The sequence below is a fragment of the Chiloscyllium punctatum genome, chromosome 10 (assembly GCF_047496795.1).
Source record: "Chiloscyllium punctatum isolate Juve2018m chromosome 10, sChiPun1.3, whole genome shotgun sequence".
NCBI lineage: Eukaryota > Metazoa > Chordata > Chondrichthyes > Orectolobiformes > Hemiscylliidae > Chiloscyllium > Chiloscyllium punctatum.
Genome location: NC_092748.1, coordinates 115,350,043 through 115,370,080, shown reverse-complemented (window position 1 = coordinate 115,370,080; position 20,038 = coordinate 115,350,043). Strand labels below are relative to the sequence as shown.

The following is a 20,038-nucleotide window of genomic DNA, read 5'->3' as shown; positions in this document are numbered from 1 at the left end:
AGTTGGAGGTGGGGGTGAGAGAGGGAAGAGTGAAGTTGGAGGTGGGGGTGAGGGAGGGAAGAGTGAGGGAGGAGGAGTGGGTGAGGGAATAGGGAGAGTGAGAGAGGAGAATGAAGGACGTGGGATTTGAGGAATGGAGGGGGGAGTTGACGGGAGGGTGAGGTGAGAGTGGAGAACGGAAAAGTGAGGGAAGAGGAGGGTGAGTTGGTGGATTGAGGGTAAGGGGCTGTTGTGAGGAGGTGAGAGGTTGGGAGTGAAGGAGGAGGAGTGGGTGTGCGAAAATAGGGTTGGGGGAGGGGGAGTAAGTGGAGGAGAGGGTGAGTCAATGTGGGAGTGAGGAAGAGGGAGTAAGGGTGAGAGTGGAGGAGTAGGGTGAAGGTGAAGTGAGGAGGGATGAGGGGGAGTGAGGATGGGTGAGTGAGAGTGAGGGTGGAGGGAATGATGCCTGACTAAGGAAGGCACATGTTATCAAAGTAGGAGTGAGGGCTGAGATGACGGAGGGGAGATTGAGGGAGAGGGGTGGGGAGGGCAGAGTGAGGTTATGGGGTGGGTAGGGTGGGGCAGGTTTGCTCGGCTGGCTGGGGGATCAGAGGCTGACCGGGGTTATTGGGGAGGGGGGTAGGAGTGGGTTAAGGAGTCTGTGGGATAAGGTCAGAGGTCAGGGCTCCATGGTGGGGGTGAGGGGGGTGAGGGGGGTGAGGGGGGTGAGGGGGGTGGGGGAGGGTAGCTAAGAAGGCGAGGCAAGAGAAGAGAGAAGCTCAAAGGGACACAGAGCAGGGGAGGGAGGGAGTCTCCCGAAGGAAGAATAACCAACTCGGAGTTAGGAGCGTGTGAAATCACTGCTAACAAATTCCATTCTGAAGGCATTATCGAAAACCAAATGATTTTTAAATTAAATACAGTGGTGTCAAGAAAATTTAAGTTTTTCTTGTGTCTTGAGTTTTTAACTTTGATGGAGAGTTGATAATTATTGAATATATTGTTGATTTTGTCTAATTCTGTTTTAGTGGGCGGCACGGTGGCACAGTGGTTAGCACTGCTGCCTCACAGCACCAGAGACCCGGGTTCAGTTCCCGCCTCAGGCGACTGACTGTGTGGAGTTTGCACATTCTCCCTGTGTCTGCGTGGGTTTCCTCCGGGTGCTCTGGTTTCCTCCCACCGTCCAAAGATGTGCAGGTTAGGTGAATTGGCCATGCTAAATTGCCCATAGTGTTAGGTGTAGGGGTATGGGTGGGTTGCGCTTCGGCGGGTTGGTGTGGACTTGTTGGGCCAAAGGGCCTGTTTCCACACTGTAAGTAATCTAATCTATAATACGTTGTGCCGACACAGTGACAGTGTGACCTGACTACATGGCATTGCATGAAGAATGTTATTGAGAGTGGAGGTGGGTCCAGTGAGAAATCAAAGTAATATCTCTCAACGCATAAATTCACCCATGATCTCTCTGTTTCTCACCCCCCACATAGCAATATCTCAGGTCTCTCTCTCATCTTTCAGGTTATGCCATCCTTAACGGTTGTGGTGAAGACGATAGTGAAGGAGAAGGGCTGATTTGGCCAGTGCTCTGAACTCTCAGTGCCGTCACAGTGGATATGGCAGCTGGTGGGGCAAGGGAACCAGATGTCCCCACATGTTTACACCTGGTGAGTCATACTTGGTGAGAGAGAGAGAGAGAGAGAGAGAGAAAAAAACACAGTGAGACAAAGCAGCCCACGGTGTTGGTCTATTGGCGTAGATAGAGAATTAACTAACAGGCAGGAAACAGTGAGTGGGGGATAAGGGGGTTTTTTTAAGGTTGGTGACCCATGACTGAAATAACAGAGGCTGGTATCCTGTCACCAAGCCACCCTTTATTAACACTTGAAGAGTCCTTGACTTTAGTCCTGCCTCTTCAGACCCAGTTCTTAGAGTGAAAAGAATCTCTGACCCTCCTGTTTTTTTTAATATAAATTTAACCCCCACACTACCGCCTAACTGCGGTAGTGCTTATTTTTTCCCCCAGCACCCATGGTGTGTGTGTACAGGTGTGAGACACAGTGAGAGACACAAAGTGCATGAATCTTTATTCAATTTCCACCACCAGGAAGATAGGAAACACCCGAGTGGCCAGTGACAGGCACTGCCCTTCACACCAAAGGGCTATGCTGGGTGATCAAAACAGTGAAGGGGAGGGCAGGGATTAAATCAAAATAGAGTTGGAGGGGGAAATAATGCACTCCACTCCCTGCGGCGCCCACCTCTCCCTGAACAACTCCAGGGTGTTGGTGGACACCGCGTGCTCCTTCTCCAAGGACACCCGGGCTCTAACGTAACCCCGGAAGAGGGGCAGGCAGTCGGCCCTAACGACCCCCTCCACGGCCCGCTGCCTGGACCTGTTGATGGCCAGTTTGGCCAGGCCCAGGAGCAGACCCACGAGGAGGTCCTCGGACCTGCCCTCCCTCCTCCGTACCGGGTGCCCGAAGATCAGGAGCGTGGGACTGAAGTGCAGCCAAAAGCAGAGGAGAAGGTTTTTAAGAAAATCAAAAAGGGCCCTCCTGTTTATTTATTTATTTATTTTTTGCTGTGTGATCAAAACAGTGAAGGGGAGGGTAGGGACTAAATCAAAATCGAGTTGGAGGGGGAAATAATACACTCCACCCCCTGTGGTGCCCACCTCTCCCTGAACAACTCCAGGATGTTGGTGGACACCGTGTGCTCCTTCTCCAAGGACACCCAGGTTCTCCCTCCTGTTTTTTTTTGTTTGTTTTTTTCTTTTTTTCCTTTTTTTATTTTTTTTTAAATCAAAAATCCCATGTGTATATTTTTTTAAATTTAACCCCCACACTACCACCTAAGTGCGGTAGTGCTTATTTTTTTCCCCAGCACCCATGGTGTGTGTGTGTAGGTGCAATACTCGGTGAAAGACACAAAGTGCATGAATCTTTATTCAATTGCCACCACCAGGAAGATAGGAAACACCCGAGTGGCCACTGACAAGCACTGCCCTTCAAACCACAGGGCAATGCTGTGTGATCAAAACAGTGGAGGGGAGGGTAGGGACTAAATCAAAATAGAGTTGGAGGGAGAAATGATACACTCCACTCCCTGCGGCGCCCACCCTGAACAACTCCAGGGTGTTGGTGGACACCGCGTGCTCCTTCTCCAAGGACACCTAGGCTCTCCCTCCTGTTTATTTTTTTTTCTTTTTTTTCTTTTTTTTTTCTTCTCTTTTTTTATTTATTTTTTTTTAACCCCCACACTACCGCCTAACTGCGGTAGTGCTTATTTTTTCCCCAGCACCCATGGTGTGTGTGTGCAGGTGTGAGACACAGTGAAAGACACGAAGTGCACGAATCTTTATTCAGTTTCCACCACCAGGAAGATATGAAAAACACCCGAGTGGCCAGTGACAAGCACTGCCCTTCAAACCACAGGGCAATGCTGTGTGAGCAAAACAGTGAAGGGGAGGGTAGGGACTAAATCAAAATAGAGTTGGAGGGAGAAATGATGCACTCCACTCCCTGCGGCGCCCACCTCTCCCTGAACGACTCCAGGGTGTTGGTGGACACCGCGTGCTCCTTCTCCAAGGACACCCGGGCTCTCCCTCCTGTTTATTTTTTTTCTTTTTTTTTTCTTTTCTTCTTTTTTCTTTATTCAATTTCCACCACCAGGAAGATATGAAAAACACCCGAGTGGCCAGTGACAAGCACTGCCCTTCAAACCACAGGGCAATGCTGTGTGATCAAAACAGTGAAGGGGAGGGTAGGGATCAAATCAAAATAGAGTTGGAGGGAGAAATGATGCACTCCACTCCCTGCGGCGCCCACCTCTCCCTGAACGACTCCAGGGTGTTGGTGGACACCGCGTGCTCCTTCTCCAAGGACACCCGGGCTCTCCCTCCTGTTTATTTTTTTTTTTATTTTATTTTTTTTATTTTTTTTTTCTTTTCTTTTCTTTAACCCCCACACTACCGCCTAAGTGCGGTAGTGCTTATTTTTTCCCCTGCACCCATGGTGTGTGTGTGTGCGCAGGTGTGAAACACAGTGAAAGACACAAAGTGCACGAATCTTTATTCAATTTCCACCACCAGGAAGATATGAAAAACACCCGAGTGGCCAGTGACAAGCACTGCCCTTCAAACCACAGGGCAATGCTGTGTGATCAAAACAGTGAAGGGGAGGGTAGGGATCAAATCAAAATAGAGTTGGAGGGAGAAATAATACACTCCACTCCCTGCGGCGCCCACCTCTCCCTGAACGACTCCAGGGTGTTGGTGGACACCGCGTGCTCCTTCTCCAAGGACACCCGGGCTCTCCCTCCTGTTTATTTATTTATTTATTTTTTCTTTTTTTCTTTTTTCTTTTCTTTCTTTCGCTTAGCACCCATGGTGTGTGTGTGCAGGTGTGAGACACAGTGAAAGACACAAAGTGCACAAATCTTTATTCAGTTTCCACCACCAGGAAGATAGGAAAGACACCCGAGTGGCCAGTGACAAGCACTGCCCTTCAAACCACAGGGCAATGCTGTGTGAGCAAAACAGTGAAGGGGAGGGTAGGGACTAAACCAAAATAGAGTTGGAGGGAGAAATGATGCACTCCACTCCCTGCGGCGCCCACCTCTCCCTGAACGACTCCAGGGTGTTGGTGGACACCGCGTGCTCCTTCTCCAAGGACACCCGGGCTCTCCCTCCTGTTTATATCTGTCAGCCGGGGCTCTCTGATTGGACCAGTTTAACAGCCCCAATCAGGATTTTGACAGTTTACAGAGAGATCTTGATAGATTAAGTAAGTAGGCCAAAGGTTGTGAAATGGAATATAATGTGGGAAAATGTGAAGTTGTTCATTTTGAAAGAAAGAATAATATTATTTAAACGGAGAGAAAGTGCAACACAAAGGGACTTGGGGGAACGAAACACAGAAAGCTAGCACCCAGGGACAGCAGGGAATCAGGAAGGGCTCATGGAATTTTGGTCCTTATTTCAGGGGGAGTTGGGGTATGAGAGTAGGGAAATTTTACTGCAAACTGTACAAGGTGCTGGGGAGACCACATCGGGAGCACTGGGAGCAGGCTTGGGCCCTTACTTAAGGAACAATGTCATTTTATTGGAGGCAGCTCAGAGAAGGTTCATTAGGGATAATCCCTGGGATGGAGGGATTGTCTCATGAGCAAAGGTTAAATAGGGTTGGGACTCTACTCACCGAAGGTTAGGAGAATGAGAGGTGATCTCATTGAAACATATTGGATACTGAAGGGGCTTGACAGGGTCAGTGCTGAGAGGGTGTTACCCCTCATGGGAGAGTCCAGGACCAGAGGACGTAGTCTCAGAATAAAGGGGCAACTATTTAAGACTGAGATGAGGAGGATGTTTTTTCTCTCAGGAGGTTGTGAGTTGCCACAGAGAGCTGTGGGAACAGAGTCCTTGTGTATATTTAAGACTGAGATAGATACAGTTAGTTCTGTGATAACGCACATTTCTTCAGCATGAATTGGCTATAATGCAATTGAAGAATTTAGAGTGCTTTTTGTAGAATGTGAACTTTCCTGACCTCTATGGGCTATAATACAGTTCCGGTCCCATTGGCTTGAATGATGCTGCTATTGTGCGATTTTCTTATAACGCGGGATCACACGGGAACAGAACTATCGCATTCTATCAGAACAAACTGTTGATTTTTGACTGGTCAGGGAATTGAGGGTTACAGGGAAAGAGTGGGAAAGTGGATGTGGGAAATGTCAAATCAGCCTTCATCCTATTGAATGGTGGAGGAGGCTTGAGGGGCCGAATGGCCTAGTCCTATTTCTTATGGATTTAAACAGGAAGTGAGCAGGAGGAGCAGGAATCTGAGCAGCAGACATTGCACCACATTTGGGAAAGGGAAAGTTTGCCCCAGGAGGTAGTCACACTCCTTTAACTCAGCAGTTCCACCCCGATCTGTGATCAAGGGCATGATTATTGTCAGTGCCTTTCTTACACGCATTTTCTGTCTCCTGACTTATTTTCTTCCCCTCATCCTGACTGCTTCTAGGAAGCCTATACAATTCCCATCAGAGTATTCCCTTTGCGGTTTCTCAACTCTACCCTAAGGGATTCTACACCTTCTGACTCTGTATCACTTCTAACTATCGATTTAATTCCTTTCTTTCTAAGAAAGTGACTCTTTCCCCTTTGCCTATTTGCCTGACCTTTCAATAGTGCAGTCAGTTCTGATATAACATGGTACTTCTGTTCCTGTGTGAATCCGCATTATAAGAAAATCGCTCAATAAGCAGCAGCATTTAAACTCCTGAGGCTGGAATCACGTTATAGCCAACACAGGTAAGGGAAGGTCGTGTTTTACAAATAATGGTGTAAATTCTTCAAATGCATTAAAGCCAATTTGCATTGGAGAAACAAGCATTACAGCAGAACCGACTGTATGGATATTTAATTAATGGACATTTAATTCCCAGCCCTGATTCCCTTACAACCACATCTCTATGTTACCCACAACATCATATCTACCAATTTCAATCTGTGCTATAATCTCTTACCTTAGGGCAGCACGGTGGCTCAGTAGTTAACACTGCTGCCTCACAGCACCAGGGACCTGGGTTCGATTCCAGCCTCGGGTGACTGTCTGTGTGACATTTGCACATTCTCCCCGTGTCTGTGTGGGTTTCCTCCCACAATCCAAAGATGTGCAGGTCAGGTGAATTGGCCATGCTAAATTGCCCGTAGTGTTCAGTACATTAGTCAGAGGGAAATGGGTCTGGGTTGGTTACTCTTCAGAGGGTCGGTGTGGACTGGTTGGGCCAAAGGTTTCCACACTGTAGACAATCTAATCTTGTTTCATAGACTGCATGCATTTGATTAGATTCCCTACAGTGTGGAAACAGGCCCTTCGGCCCAACCAGTCCACACTGACCCTCCAAAGAGTAACCCACCCAGACCCATTTCCCTCTGACTAATGCACCTAACACTATGGGCAATTTAGCATGGCCAAATCACCTGACCTGCACAACTTTGGACTGTGGGAGGAAACCAGAGCACCCGGAGGAAACCCATGCAGACACAGGGAGAATGAGCAAACTCCACACAGTCGCCTGAGGCAGGAATTAAAAACAACACCCTCAGTCTTGTGTTGACTTGCCTCCCCTTCTTGTAGTTGTCCCCTTATCTTCTGCCCCTGAAATTCGATTCCTGAGCCCTTCCATACTCTTTGTCTTATGATTTGTTCTGGAAACTTTAATATCCTCTGCTGAACCTCCCACCTTGAACTTTTCAAATGATTTACTATGCATCTGAACCACCCTACCCCCCACACACTATTTAGGTTAAAGCCTGATCCACAGTCCGAGTTCTGAGATTTGCAAGGACTCTGGTCATTGATTCAGGTGGAGCTCATCTCTTGGAACAGCTTTGTCCTTCCCCAGTGCTGGTGCCAATGTTCCATGAATTTGAATCATTTCTCCCACACCAATCTTTCAGCTACGCAGTTACCTCTTTAATTTTGTTGATCCTGTGCCAATAGCTTGTTGCTTAGATAGTAATCTGGAAATTATTACCTTTTTGCTCTGCTTTGTATTTTAGCTTCTAGCTGCTCATCTTCCCTCAGCAGAACCTTTTTCCTCTTTCTACATACGTCATTGGTACCTATGTGGACCATGACAACTCATAGAATCATAGAATCCCTACAGTGTGGAAACAGGCCCTTCTGCCCAACAAGTCCACACTGACCCTCCAAAGACTAACCCACCCAGACACATTCCCCTACCCTATGTTTACCCCTGACTAATGCACCTAGCCTACACATCCCTGAACACTACGAGCAATTTAGTGGCCAATTCATCCAATCTGTACATCTTTGGATTGTGAGTGGAAACCGGAGCATCCAGAGAAAACCCACGCAGACAGACAGGGAGAATGTGCAAACTCCACACAGGCAGATGTCTGAGGGTGGAATTAAGCCTGGGTCCCTGGTGCTGTGAGGCATCAATGCTAACCACTGAGCCACCGTGCCATGCAACTGGATCCTTCCCCTCCCACTCCAGGTTTCTCTGAACTCCATTTGAAATACTCTGGTCTGGGCATCATGTAGGCAACACACCTCCTGAGCTCTCAATCCAAGCCACAGAGAACAGTCTATTTCCCTGAATATATGACAATAGACAATAGGTGCAGGAATAGGCCATTCTGCCCTACAAGCCAGCACCACCATTCATTATGATCATGGCTGATCATCCTTAATCAGTATTCTGTTCCTGCCTTATCCCCATAACCCTTGCTTCCACTATCCTTAAGAACTCTATCCAACTATCCCCCTTACTATCCCCATTCACAACTAATTACTTCTTTCTATCCCCCTTACAAAGACCTCACAAACTATGAACCTAAAAACAAAAGCAAAATGCACCTTTTCCCCTTTGCACTGAATTCCCACATTGCCTCCAAAATTCTTGGACTATACACCCAATCTGGTTGTATCTCACTCGTCATAAAGCTAATCCGTTTTTTTCTAAAAGCTGTTCCTTGGTTCAAGGAGACTCTGTCCTTGTCTTTTTCAGCGGGGGAATAAACTGGGCCGGACCTCCAATCAGTCTGGTTTGGTACAGAGATGAAAAGGATTTTGAGATGCAAACATATGAGACTTCAGGCCAAAGTGGTCATGCTTTAGAAGTGACCTGTATAAAGAGAGGGGAGTGGTCAGCTCTCTAGCTGAACTGAGCTGTTTTAGTTCAGTCTTCAACTGTGAAGTTCAACAGGGAGCTGTGTGGAAACTCGAGCTCTTTTCTGCCCTTCAACTTCAATCTGTAAGCATATGTTCCATTTGTACTGGGTTTTGAAAGGAGTTTGCTTATTGGGATTGTTGTTTACGTTTGGAACAGCATAATTAAGTCTAGTTGGATAGGTTGAGTTCTGTAGGAGTTCTTTACTCTGTTCCTTGTGTTTCATTGTGTAATTTTGTGAATACATTTTTTGTCTGTTTTAAAATCTAGTAGTCAACCTAGCTACCTTACTCTGGTAATTTTCACTATACACTCACCAAATCAAATTGCAAAGTTAGGTCTAGGGCTGACTGCTTAAGAATATTTTGGGTGTTTTGGCCCATAACAGACTGGGGGCTCTTTGCGGGATTTTAAACAGCGAATGGTCGGTGCCAGTGTCTTTATTTCGGGTGTTGGTTTGGTTGGGTGGACAAAGGTTGGGATAATAATGGCTCTTTCAGTCACCAAAAGTGTTTTGGTTGTGGATCTGGTCACTTTGGAAGTTTTGCAAAACATGAATAAGACCAAGTTGCAGGAATTAGCAGAGAAGGTGCAATTGGGACCGGAAAGGAGAGATAATTCCAGCAGTAGCTCATCATTTAAACTTGCTGGAGAAACCATCAGAATCTATAGAGATGGCAAGAATTCAATTGCAAATGAAGCAGCTTGAGTTAGAGGTGAGCGATAAGGGAAGGGCAGCCAAAATGAAACAGTTGGAGTTACAATTAAAAGCAGAAGAGAGAGAAAAAGAGAAAGCTGCAGAACAGAGAGAAAAAGAGAGAGCAGAGAAAGAAAAAGAGAGAGCTTTTGAACTTCAAAAACTAACACTTAAAAAGGAAAAACAATGACTGCAGATGCTGGCAACCAGATTCTGGATTAGTGGTGCTGGAAGAGCACAGCAGTTCAGGCAGCATCCAAGTAGCTTCGAAATCGATGTTTCAGGCAAAAGCCCTTCATCAGGAATAAAGGCAGTGAGCCTGAAGCGTGGAGAGATAAAGTCAGCTTAAAGGGCTGGAGATAAAGGCTGAGGGTAGGCTCAGTGAGGAAGTAGTGTGAACTCATGTAGAAGAGCAGAGAATTAAAACAGCGAGGTTAGCAGCTGAAGTGGCTGATGGTTATGAGCTGGTCCATAAAACACAGTTTGGCTTCCAGAATCATTTTAAGTCCATGAGGGATAGAAACTGGGACAAAGAGATATCCTCACATGGAAAGGGATAGGTAGATCTCAGTGAAGATCATAAGGATAATTTATCACAGGGTGAAAAATAAACCCTTGAGGGGGATACAGAAGTTAAAAAACTCCGGTGTTTTCATTGTCAAAAAGTGGGCCACACAAAATCACAGTGTTGGTGGGCTAGGAGAAAGCCAGATGTAGGAAAACCAGGCAAGCCCTGAGAGTTTTGTTGGACTAGTAACAAAAAGCACAAGGGAAGTCCTCAGAGTGTACAAGATGATTGGAGGTTGGTTAAGGAGGAAGCGCCAGATTTGCTTAAAAAACATACATGCCAGGGTAAAGTTTATTCACTTAGGCCAGGGGTAGTAAGTAAGGAGGTTACAATATGAAGGGACACAAGATCCTCTCGGTCTATAATGCTGAAGGATGAGGAGATATGTACTCCTGAGGGACTATTGCCAGAAAAAGGTACGGGTAACAGGAATTCATGATGAGACAAAAAGTGCTCAATTATGTAAAGTGAGGCTAGAGCTTCGTTGCGATTCCTATCAGATCGAATGGATCAGTTGGAGAGACAGTTAGAGGCAATGAGGAATTTGCAACAGCAACGGTATGTGATGGATGGCAGTTATAGGAAGGGGGATAAGTCGCAGATACAGTCACATAGATGGGTTAACTCCAGGAAAGGTAAGAGAGGTAGGCAGCTAGTGCAGGATTCTTCTGTGGATGTACCCATTTCAAACAAGTATGCTGTTTTGGAAAATGTAGGGGGTGATCGATTCACAGGGGAACATAGCACGAACAGCCAAGTTTCTGATATTGAGACTGGCTCTAATGCAACGAGGGGTACAAGGGGTTCCAAGACATCAATTGTATTAGGGGACTCTCTAGTCTGAGGTAGAGAGAGACATTTTTGTGGCCAGCAGCGAGAAATCAGAATGGTGTGTTGCTTCCCTGGTGCCAGGATCAAGGATGTCTCAGGGAGGGTGCAGAATGTTCTCATGGGGGAGAGGGGCCAGCCAGAGGTCACTGTACACATTGGAACCAGCGACATAGGAAGGGAAAAGGTTGAGATTCTGAAGGGAGATTACAGAGAGTTAAAAATCACACAACACCAGTTTATAGTCCAACAGGTTTAATTGGAAGCACTAACTTTCGGAGTGCTGCTCCTTCATCAGGTGATAGTGGAGGACACAATTGTAAGGCACAGAATTTATAGGAAAAATTTACAGTGTGATGTAACTGAAATTATCCATTGAAAAATACCTTGATTGTCTGTTGAGTCTTTCACCTGTTTGAATACCGTGATAGTTTCACTTCTTTCATGTGTAAATCACAAAACCTTTTTTTAAAAGTTGCATTCTCAGATTAGCCGTAACAATGGGTGATAGCTAGACTATATGCTGGTACAATTGCAACATTTAAGAGGCGTTTGGATGGGTATATGAATAGGAAGAGTTTGGAGAGATATGGGCCGGGTGCTGACAGCTGGGACTAGATTGGGTTGGCATGGATGAGTTGGACTGAAGGGCCTGTTTCTGTGCTGTACATTTCTATGACTCTATCACTCTAGAGAGTCCAGAGAAGAGTGGAGAGTTTGTGGTACGAGTACTGGGCAAATTCTCAGCTCCCGGATTACAACTTGTCCTTGCAAATGATATAGCTGATTCACTGGTAGGTGTGCTGCCTACTCTAGTTGAAAAGCCAGTGGAGATGCAGGCAACTGAAGACATGGAGAATGCTTATTCAGGAATGTTTCCTGATTGTGTGATCATAAGATCACAGAGGCATAAGTTGAAGCGGAAGAGCTCAAAAGGCACAGATACAGAAACTGTATTCAAAACTTTCTTTGATCAGATAAGTGGAACAGAGATATGGTAGGCATAACAGAGACGTGGTTGCAGGGGGTTCAGGACTGACAGTTAAACATCCAAGGATTTACAACTTATCGAAAAGATAGGGAGGTGGGCAGAGGGGGCGGGGTGGCCTTGTTAGTTAAGAACAAAATTAAATCTATGGCACTGAGTGACATAGAGTCAGATTACGTGGAGTCTCTTTGGGTGGAGTTGAGGAACCACAAAGGCAAAAAAACCCTAATGGGAGTTAGGTACAGACCTCCCAGCAGTGGTCAGCACCAGGGGCGCAAGATGTACCAGGAAATAGATACGGCAATGTCAGAAAGTCAAAGTCATGGTTACAATAGGGGACTTCAATATGCAGGTGGACTGGGTGAATAATATTGCTGGTGGATCCAAAGAAAGGGAATTCATGGAATGCTTACAGGATGGCTTTTTGGAACAGCTTGTGATGGAACCCACAAGGGAGCAGGCAATTCTGGACTTAGTGCTATGTAATGAGCCAGATTTTATAAAAGACTTTAAAGTCAGGGAACACTCAGGAGGCAGCGATCATAATATGGTAGAGTTCAGTCTACAGTTTGAAAGAGAGAAGGCAAAATCAGATGTAATGGTGTTACAGTTAAATAAAGGTATTTACAGGGCCATGAGAGAGGAACTGACGAAAATCGACTGGAAGCAGAGCCTAGTGGGGAAGACAGTAGAGCAACAATGCCAGGAGTTTCTGGCTGTAATTGAGGAAATCAGAAGATTGGGAAGATTACAAAAACTAACAGAGGATAACAAAGAGAGAAATAAGGAAGGAGAGTTTTCTAGAGCAGTATGTCAGTAGCCCGGTGAGGGAAGGGGCCGTATTGGACCTGGTACGGGGGAACGAGCCAGGACAGGTGGTAGAAGTTGCGGTGGGGGATTTCTTTGGGAACAGTGACCACAATTCTGTAATTTTTGGAATACTCGTAGATAAAGATGAGAGTGGTCCTAAGGGAAGAGTACTAAACTTGGGCCAAGGCCAATTATACCAAAATTAGGCAGGAGCTTGGAAATGTGAATTGGACACAGCTATTTGAAGGCAAGTCCACATTTGAGATATGGGTGGCTTTCAAAGATAGGTTAAAGATAGTGCAGGACAGGCATGTCCCATTGAAGGCAAAGGATAGAAAGGGCAAGATTTGTGAACCGTGGATGACAGGAGAAATTGTATGATTAGCCAAGAGGAAAAGGGAAGCATAGATAAGGTCTAGGCAGCTAAGAACAGAACAGGCCCTGGAAGAATATCAGAAGAATAGGACAGGTCTTAAACGAGGAATCAAATGGGCTAAAAGGGATCATGAAATAGCTTTAGCGAGCAGAAGTAAGGAGAATCCCAAAGCATTTTATTCTTATATAAGAAGCAAGTGGTTAAAGAGAGAAAGGATTGGTCCACTAAAGGATAATGAAGGAAGTCTGTGTGTCGAACCTGAGTGAATGGGTGAGATTCTGAATGATTACTTTGCATCAGTGTTCACTGAGGAGAGGACCATGATGAATGTTGAGATTAGAGGTAGAAGTTTGATTAGTCTGGATCATGTTGACATAAGGAGGGAAGATGTATTGGGTGGGCTAGAGGTTATTAAGGTGGACAAATCCCCAGGACCGGATGGGATCTATCCCAGGTTGGTGAGGGAAGCGAGAGAGGAAATAGCTGGGTCCCTGACAGATATCTTTGTGGCATCCTTAAATACAGGTGAGGTGCCGGAGGACTGGAGGGTTACTCATGTTGTCCCCCTGTACAAGAAGGGTCGCAGGGATATTCCGGATAACTACTGACCAGTGAGCCTGACGTCAGTGGTGGGAAAGTAGCTGGAGACGATACCGAGGGATAGGATCTATTTATATTTAGAAAAGAATGGGGTTATCAGTGATAGGCAACATGGTTTTGTGCAGGGGAGATCATGCCTGACCAACTTAATGGAGTTCTTTGAGGAAGTGACCAAGTTGATAGACGAAGGAAGGGCTATTGATGTCATATTACATGGACTTTAGTAAGGCATTTGATAAGGTTCCCCATGGTAGACTAATGGAGAAAATGAAGTCACATGGTGTGCAGGGTGTTCTAGCTAGGTGCATAAGGAACTGGTTGAGCAACAGGAGACAGAGAGTAGTAGTTGAAGGGAGTTTCTTGAAATGGAGAAAGGTGACCAGTGGTATTCCACAGGGGTCAGTATTGAGGCCACTGTTGTTTGTAATATACATAGACGATCTAGAAGAGGGCACTGTTGGTATGATCAGCAAGTTTGCAGATGACACGAAGATTGGTGGATTAGCAGAAAGCATAAGGGACTGTCAGACAATACAGGAGGATATAGATAGACTGGAGAGTTGGGCAGAAAAGTGGCAGATGGTTTTCAATTCAGACAAATGTGAGGTGATGCATTTCGGCAAGTCTAATTTTCGGTCAAATTATACAATGAACGGAAGAGCGTGGGGAAAAATTGATGGGCAGAGATATCTGGGAGTGCAGGTCCATTGTACCCTGAAGGTTGCTGCACAGGTGGATAGATTGGTCAAGAAGGCATATAGTATGCTTGCCGTCATTGGACGGGAATTTGAGTATAAGAGCTGGCAAGTCATGTTAAATTTGTACAAGACATTGGTTCGGCCGCATTTAGAATACTGTGTACAGTTCTGGGCGCCACATTACCAAAAGGATGGAGAAGGTGAAGAGAAGGTTTACAAGGATGTTGCCTGGTATGGAAGCTATGAAAAGAAGTTGAGTAGGTTAGGTTTATTTTCACTAGAAAAAAGGAGATTGAGGGGGGACCTGATTGAGGTTTACAAAATCATGAAGGGTATAGACAGGGTAGACAGAGACAAGCTTTTTCCCAGGGTGAAGGATTCAATAACCAGAAGTCACGCTTTCAAGGTGAGAGGTGGAAAGTTTAAGGGGGATACATGCAGCAAGTACTTCACACAGAGGGTGGTGGGCATTTGGAACACATTCCCAGCAGAGGTGGTAGGGGCAGGCACGGTAGATTCATTTAAGATGCATCTGGACAGATGCATGAGTAGGTGGGGAGCAGAGGGATACAGATGCTTAGGAATTGGGCGACAGGTTTAGACAATGCATTTGGATCGGCTGGGAAATTGTTTCCATCAGGAGGGGAGATTAGGACCCGTGGGCACAGCCTTAGAATTAGAGGGGGTTAATTTAGAATGGAAATGAAGAGACATTTCTTCAACCAGAGAGTGGTGGACCTGTGGAATTCATTGCCATGGAGAGCGGTGGAGGCCGGGACGTTAAATGTCTTCAAGGCAGAGATTGATAACTTCTTAATCTCGCAAGGAATTAAGGGATACGGGGAGAGTGCGGGTAAGTGGCATTGAAATGCCCATCAGCCATGATTGAATGGCAGAGTGGACTCGATGGGCTGAATGACCTTACATCTACTCCTATTTCTTATGGTCTTATGGAGAAGGAGCAAATAGGTAAATCTGCAAGTATGTTTAGTTCTGCTTAGCTGATTGAATTACAGCAGAAAGATGAGGAGTTAAAACAGTTTATCAAAAGGCATTTACTGAGAAAGAAAATGAATGCATTCCTGTGTATTATTACTTAACAAATGATGTTTTAATGAAGAAGTAGAGACCATCACACATTCAAGCAGATGACAAATGGGCAGAGATTTATCAAATTGTTTTGCCAGTGGGATCTCGAAAGGAGGTGCTGCAAGTGGTGCATGAGCTACCAACTGGAGGTCATTCAGGGGTGAGGAAAACACAGGCTAAAATACAAAGACATTTTTACTGGTTTGGACTACATAAAGATGCAGTTGAATTTTGCCAGACATGTCATACATGTCAGCTAATCAGAAAACCACAGTCAATAATAAAACCTGCAACTTTCATACCAATTCCAGCATTTGAGGAACCTTTCACAAGAGTTTGATTGATTGCGTAGGTCCCCTACCTCAAACAAAAAGTGGGAATAAGTATTTATTACCAAAATAATAGATGTGTTGACTAGATTTCCAGAGGCAATCCCATTGCACAATATCACAGGATAAAAAGGGTCGTAGTAGAATTACTTAAATGTTTTACTAAATACGGGCTGCCAATAGAGATCCAGTCAGGTCAAGGATCAAACCTCATATCCAAACTGTTCAAGGAGGTTATGGATAACTTGGGAATAAAACAATTCAAATCTGCTGTGTACCATCCTGAATTGCAGGGAGTGCTAGAGATACGGCATCAAACACTGAAGACCATATTGAGGGCTTATGGTCAGGATTATCCAGATGATTAGGATAAAGGAATTCTATTCGTACTTTTTGTGATCAGAGATGCACTGAATGAATTGACCATATTCAGTCCATTTGAACTAATTTTTGGGCACGATGTAAGAGGCCCATTAAAATTGATTAAGGAGAAATTAATAAGTCAGAATTCAGAGACCACCCATTTGGAAAATGTGTCAAGTTTTAGAGAACGATTAAATAGAGCTGGAGAGTTGGCTTGACAGCATTTAAAAGTATCCCAGCTTACAATGAAACAAGAAGCGGATAAGAAATCATGAATTCACAATTTTACAATTGGGGATAAGGTATTGGTGTTACTCCCAGTAACAGGTGAGCCTTTAAAAGCAAGGTTGAGTGGACCTTATAAATTGAGAAGAAATTGATTGAGGTGAACTACTTGATAAGGACTCCAGACAGGAAGAAATCTCACAGAGTGTGTCATGATGGATATATGAATAGGAAGGGTTTGGAGGGATATGGGCCGGGTGCTGGCAGGTGGGACTAGGTTGAGTTGGGTTATCTGGTTGGCATGGACGGGTTGGACCAAAGGTTCTGTTTCCATGTTGTACATCTCTATGACTCCATGTGAAAATGCTCTAAAGGTATTTTGATAGGGAAGGAAAGCAAGAGGAGAAGATGTTAATGATTACAGCACAGAAGGAAGGACCACGTTCAGAGGATTCTGACTTGGACATTCCTCAAATCAAACTGGACAATGAGGAAGTTGTCAAAAATTGGGATAAATTATTGAGTTACCTTCCACAAGAAAATCAAAGTGACCTGAAAAAGTTATTACTATCACATGGGGAGATATGTGGAAATAAACTGGAAAGTATTAACCTAATTATACATGACGTAGAGATAGAAGATGCTGTTCCGATTAAGCAACATCCTTATAGGCATAACCCGCTCAAATTGGCACAGGTTCAGAAGGAGGTAGAGCGCATGCTCCAAGATGGCATAATTGAAGTGAGTTACAGTGACTGGAGCTCACCCAGAGTCATGGTTCCAAAGCCAGATGGTACCCAATGGTGATGTGTGGACTATTGCAAAATGAATGCTGTTACAAAGACTGATGCATATCCAATTCCACGGTTGGAGGACTGTGTCAACAAAGTGGGGCAAGCAACTTACATTTCTAAGTTGGACTTGTTCAGAGGCTACTGGTAAGTCCCTCTGTCAGAGAGAGTAAAGGTGGTTTCAGCTTTCCTAACGCCAAATGGACTATATCAGTTCAAAGTCATGCCATTTGGTGTGAGAAATGCTCCAGCCACATTTCAGAGACTGACTAATAAGGTCATTGCCGGATTACCCATCTGTGTGGTGTATATTAATGACCTGGTGATTTTTAGTGACTCATGGAAGGAACATTTATAGCATTTATCTGACTTGTTTGATTGACTTCGGAAGGCAGGCTTGGCGGGAAACCTGGCTGGAAGTGAATTTGCCAAAGCCCAACTCACCTTCCTGGGCCATGCTATTGGACATGGACAAATGGCCCCATGGGATGTGAAGCGAAAGTAATTGAGACATTTCCCACATCGTCAATGAAAAAAGCAATTCTACTGTTCCTGGGGTTGAGTGGATTTTATCAAAAGTTTGTACTGAACTTTAGCAGTGTAGCTGCTGCACTCAGCAAATTGTTAAAAGAGGCCAAGAAGTTTCAGGGGACAATGCAACGGAGACAATCATATACACTGATCATAACCCATTGCCACCTGTGGACTGCCAAAAGGCATTTGACAACCTAAAAACGGTGTTAACCACTGCCCCAGTATTAGCCACAGCGGATTACACAAAGCCTATCATAGTGGCTATTGATGCCAGTGCGGTGCCCCTGCAGGAGGATGACGAGGGAATAGAAAGATCCATTGGGTACTTTTCCAGGAAGTTGAACATTCATCAACAGAAATATTCAATGGTGGAGAAAGAGACTTTCAGCTTGGTGTTGGCGTTCCAACATTTCAGTGTTTATATTGCCAGCAATGCATCGGAGACAAGTGTATACACTGATCGTAACCCAGTGCCATCTGTGGAAAAATGTAAGGTCAAAAATGCCAGAGTGTTTCAATGGAGCTTGTTTTTGCAGCCGTTCAGTTTGGCAATTGTGCAGGTGGCAGGTCACGAAAACGTAATTACCGATCCGTTATTGAGACTCGAATGAGATACAGAGGCATTCGGTGGTGGGTGTGCTGCAGCCTGAATTTGCATGTAGTTGTGCATGTTGGCATTTTTATAGTTAGGTTAGATTAGATTCCCTACAGCATGGAAACAGGGCCTTCAGCCCAACAAATCCACACCGACCCTCCGAAGAGCAACTCACCCAGACTCATTCCCCTGCCCCACATTTACCCCTGACACTAAGGGCAATTTAGCGTGGCCAATTCACCTGGCCTGCACAGCTTTGAATTGTGGGAGGAAACCGAAGCACCCGGAGGAAAACCACGCAGACACAGGGAGAATGTGCAAACTCCACACAGACCGAGGTTGGAATTGAACCTGGGTCCCTGGTGCTGTGAGGCAGCAGTAGTAACCGTGCTACCCGTTAGGATAGAGTATATGTGTATTTAAACTACTAACCGGAGTTTTGAAGGGTTAAAAATGAAGCCATCGTTTGGTATTGACGGTTCACTTTTTTAAGGGGGTAGGTGTCACAAACTCAACCCTGTTTTTCTAAAAGCTGTTCCTTGGCTCAAGGAGACTCTGTCCTTGATTTTTTTCAGAGGATCAATAAACCAGGCTGGACTCCAATCTGTCTGGTTTGGTACAGAGATGAAAATGATTTTGAGATGCAAACAGATGAGACTTCAGGCCAAAGTGGTCATGCTTTAGAAGTGACCTGTATAAAGAGAGGGGAGTGGTCAGCTCTCTAGCTTAACGGAGCTGTTTTAGTTCAGTCTTCAACTGGGAAGTTCAACAGGGAGCTGTGTGGAAACTCGAGCTCTTTTCTGCCCTTCAACTTCAACCTGTAAGCATGTGTCCCATTTGTACTGGGTTTTGAAGGAACTGTTGTGTATATTCAGAACAGTATAATTAAGTCTAGCTGGATAGGTTGAGTTCTGTAGGGGTACTTTATTCTGTTCCTTGTGTTTCATTGTGTAATTTTGTGAATACATTTTCTGTCTGTTTTAAAATGCAGCAGTCAACCTAGCTATCTTACTCTGGGTAATTTTTACTGAACACTCACCGAATGAAATTAGAACATAGAACATTACAGCTTAGTACAGGCCCTTCGGCCCTCGATGTTGCACCGACCTGTCATACCAATCTGAAGCCCATCCCACCTACACTATTCCATGTACGTCCATATGCTTGTCCAATGACGACTTAAATGCACTTAAAGTTGGCGAATCTACTACTGTTGCAGGCAAAGCATTCCATACCCTTACTGTTCTTACATTGCAAAGATAGGTCTATGGCTGCCTGCTTAAGAATGTTTTGAGTGGTCTGGCCTAGTCCATTACACATTGCAGATGTGATCTCTCCTTGCTGTCTATGTGCAACTCACTGGTGGTTTTAGGTGGTACTGATGCCAAATGTTTGCAGATTGTCCTTCTAGATGGAATTGGCTGTGGATTTGAAAGATCTGAGGATCTTTGATGAATTTCAGCAGTTCATCCTGTAGATAGTACACACTGCTTTTACTGAGCATCAGTGATGGAGGGAATGGATGTTTATGGATGTGTTGCCAATCAATCTGCCGGCTTAGTCCTGGATGGTGTCAAGCTTCTTGAGTGTTGTTGGAGCTGCAGCCATCCAGGCGAGTGGGGAGTATTCCATCACACTCCTGACTTGTGCCTTGATGGTGGACAGTTTTTGGTGAGTGAGGAGGCAAGTTACTCACTACAGTATTCCTAGCTTCTGACCCGCTCTTGCAGCCGTTGTGTTTATGTGGCTGGACCAGTGAGTTTCTGTCCAATGGTAACCCACAGGATGTTGCCAGTGGGAGTGTTATGACACGGGGTAAACCCTCCTGCGAGATTTAAAACCAGCAACACAGGAAAGATTTA

At 45.1% G+C, this 20,038-nt stretch overlaps 1 protein-coding gene across 1 annotated transcript in view; it reads left to right on the top strand.

Moving 5' to 3' along the window:
* The window catches only part of LOC140482465 (anion exchange protein 3-like), a 227,358-nt gene that overhangs the window by 43,815 nt on the left and 163,505 nt on the right, over positions 1–20,038 (top strand). Inside the window, exon 2 of the mRNA XM_072579984.1 lies at positions 1,498–1,643. Coding sequence (XP_072436085.1) covers positions 1,593–1,643 — 51 coding nt within the window. The 5' untranslated portion in view covers positions 1,498–1,592. The remainder of the gene's footprint in view (positions 1–1,497; positions 1,644–20,038) is intronic.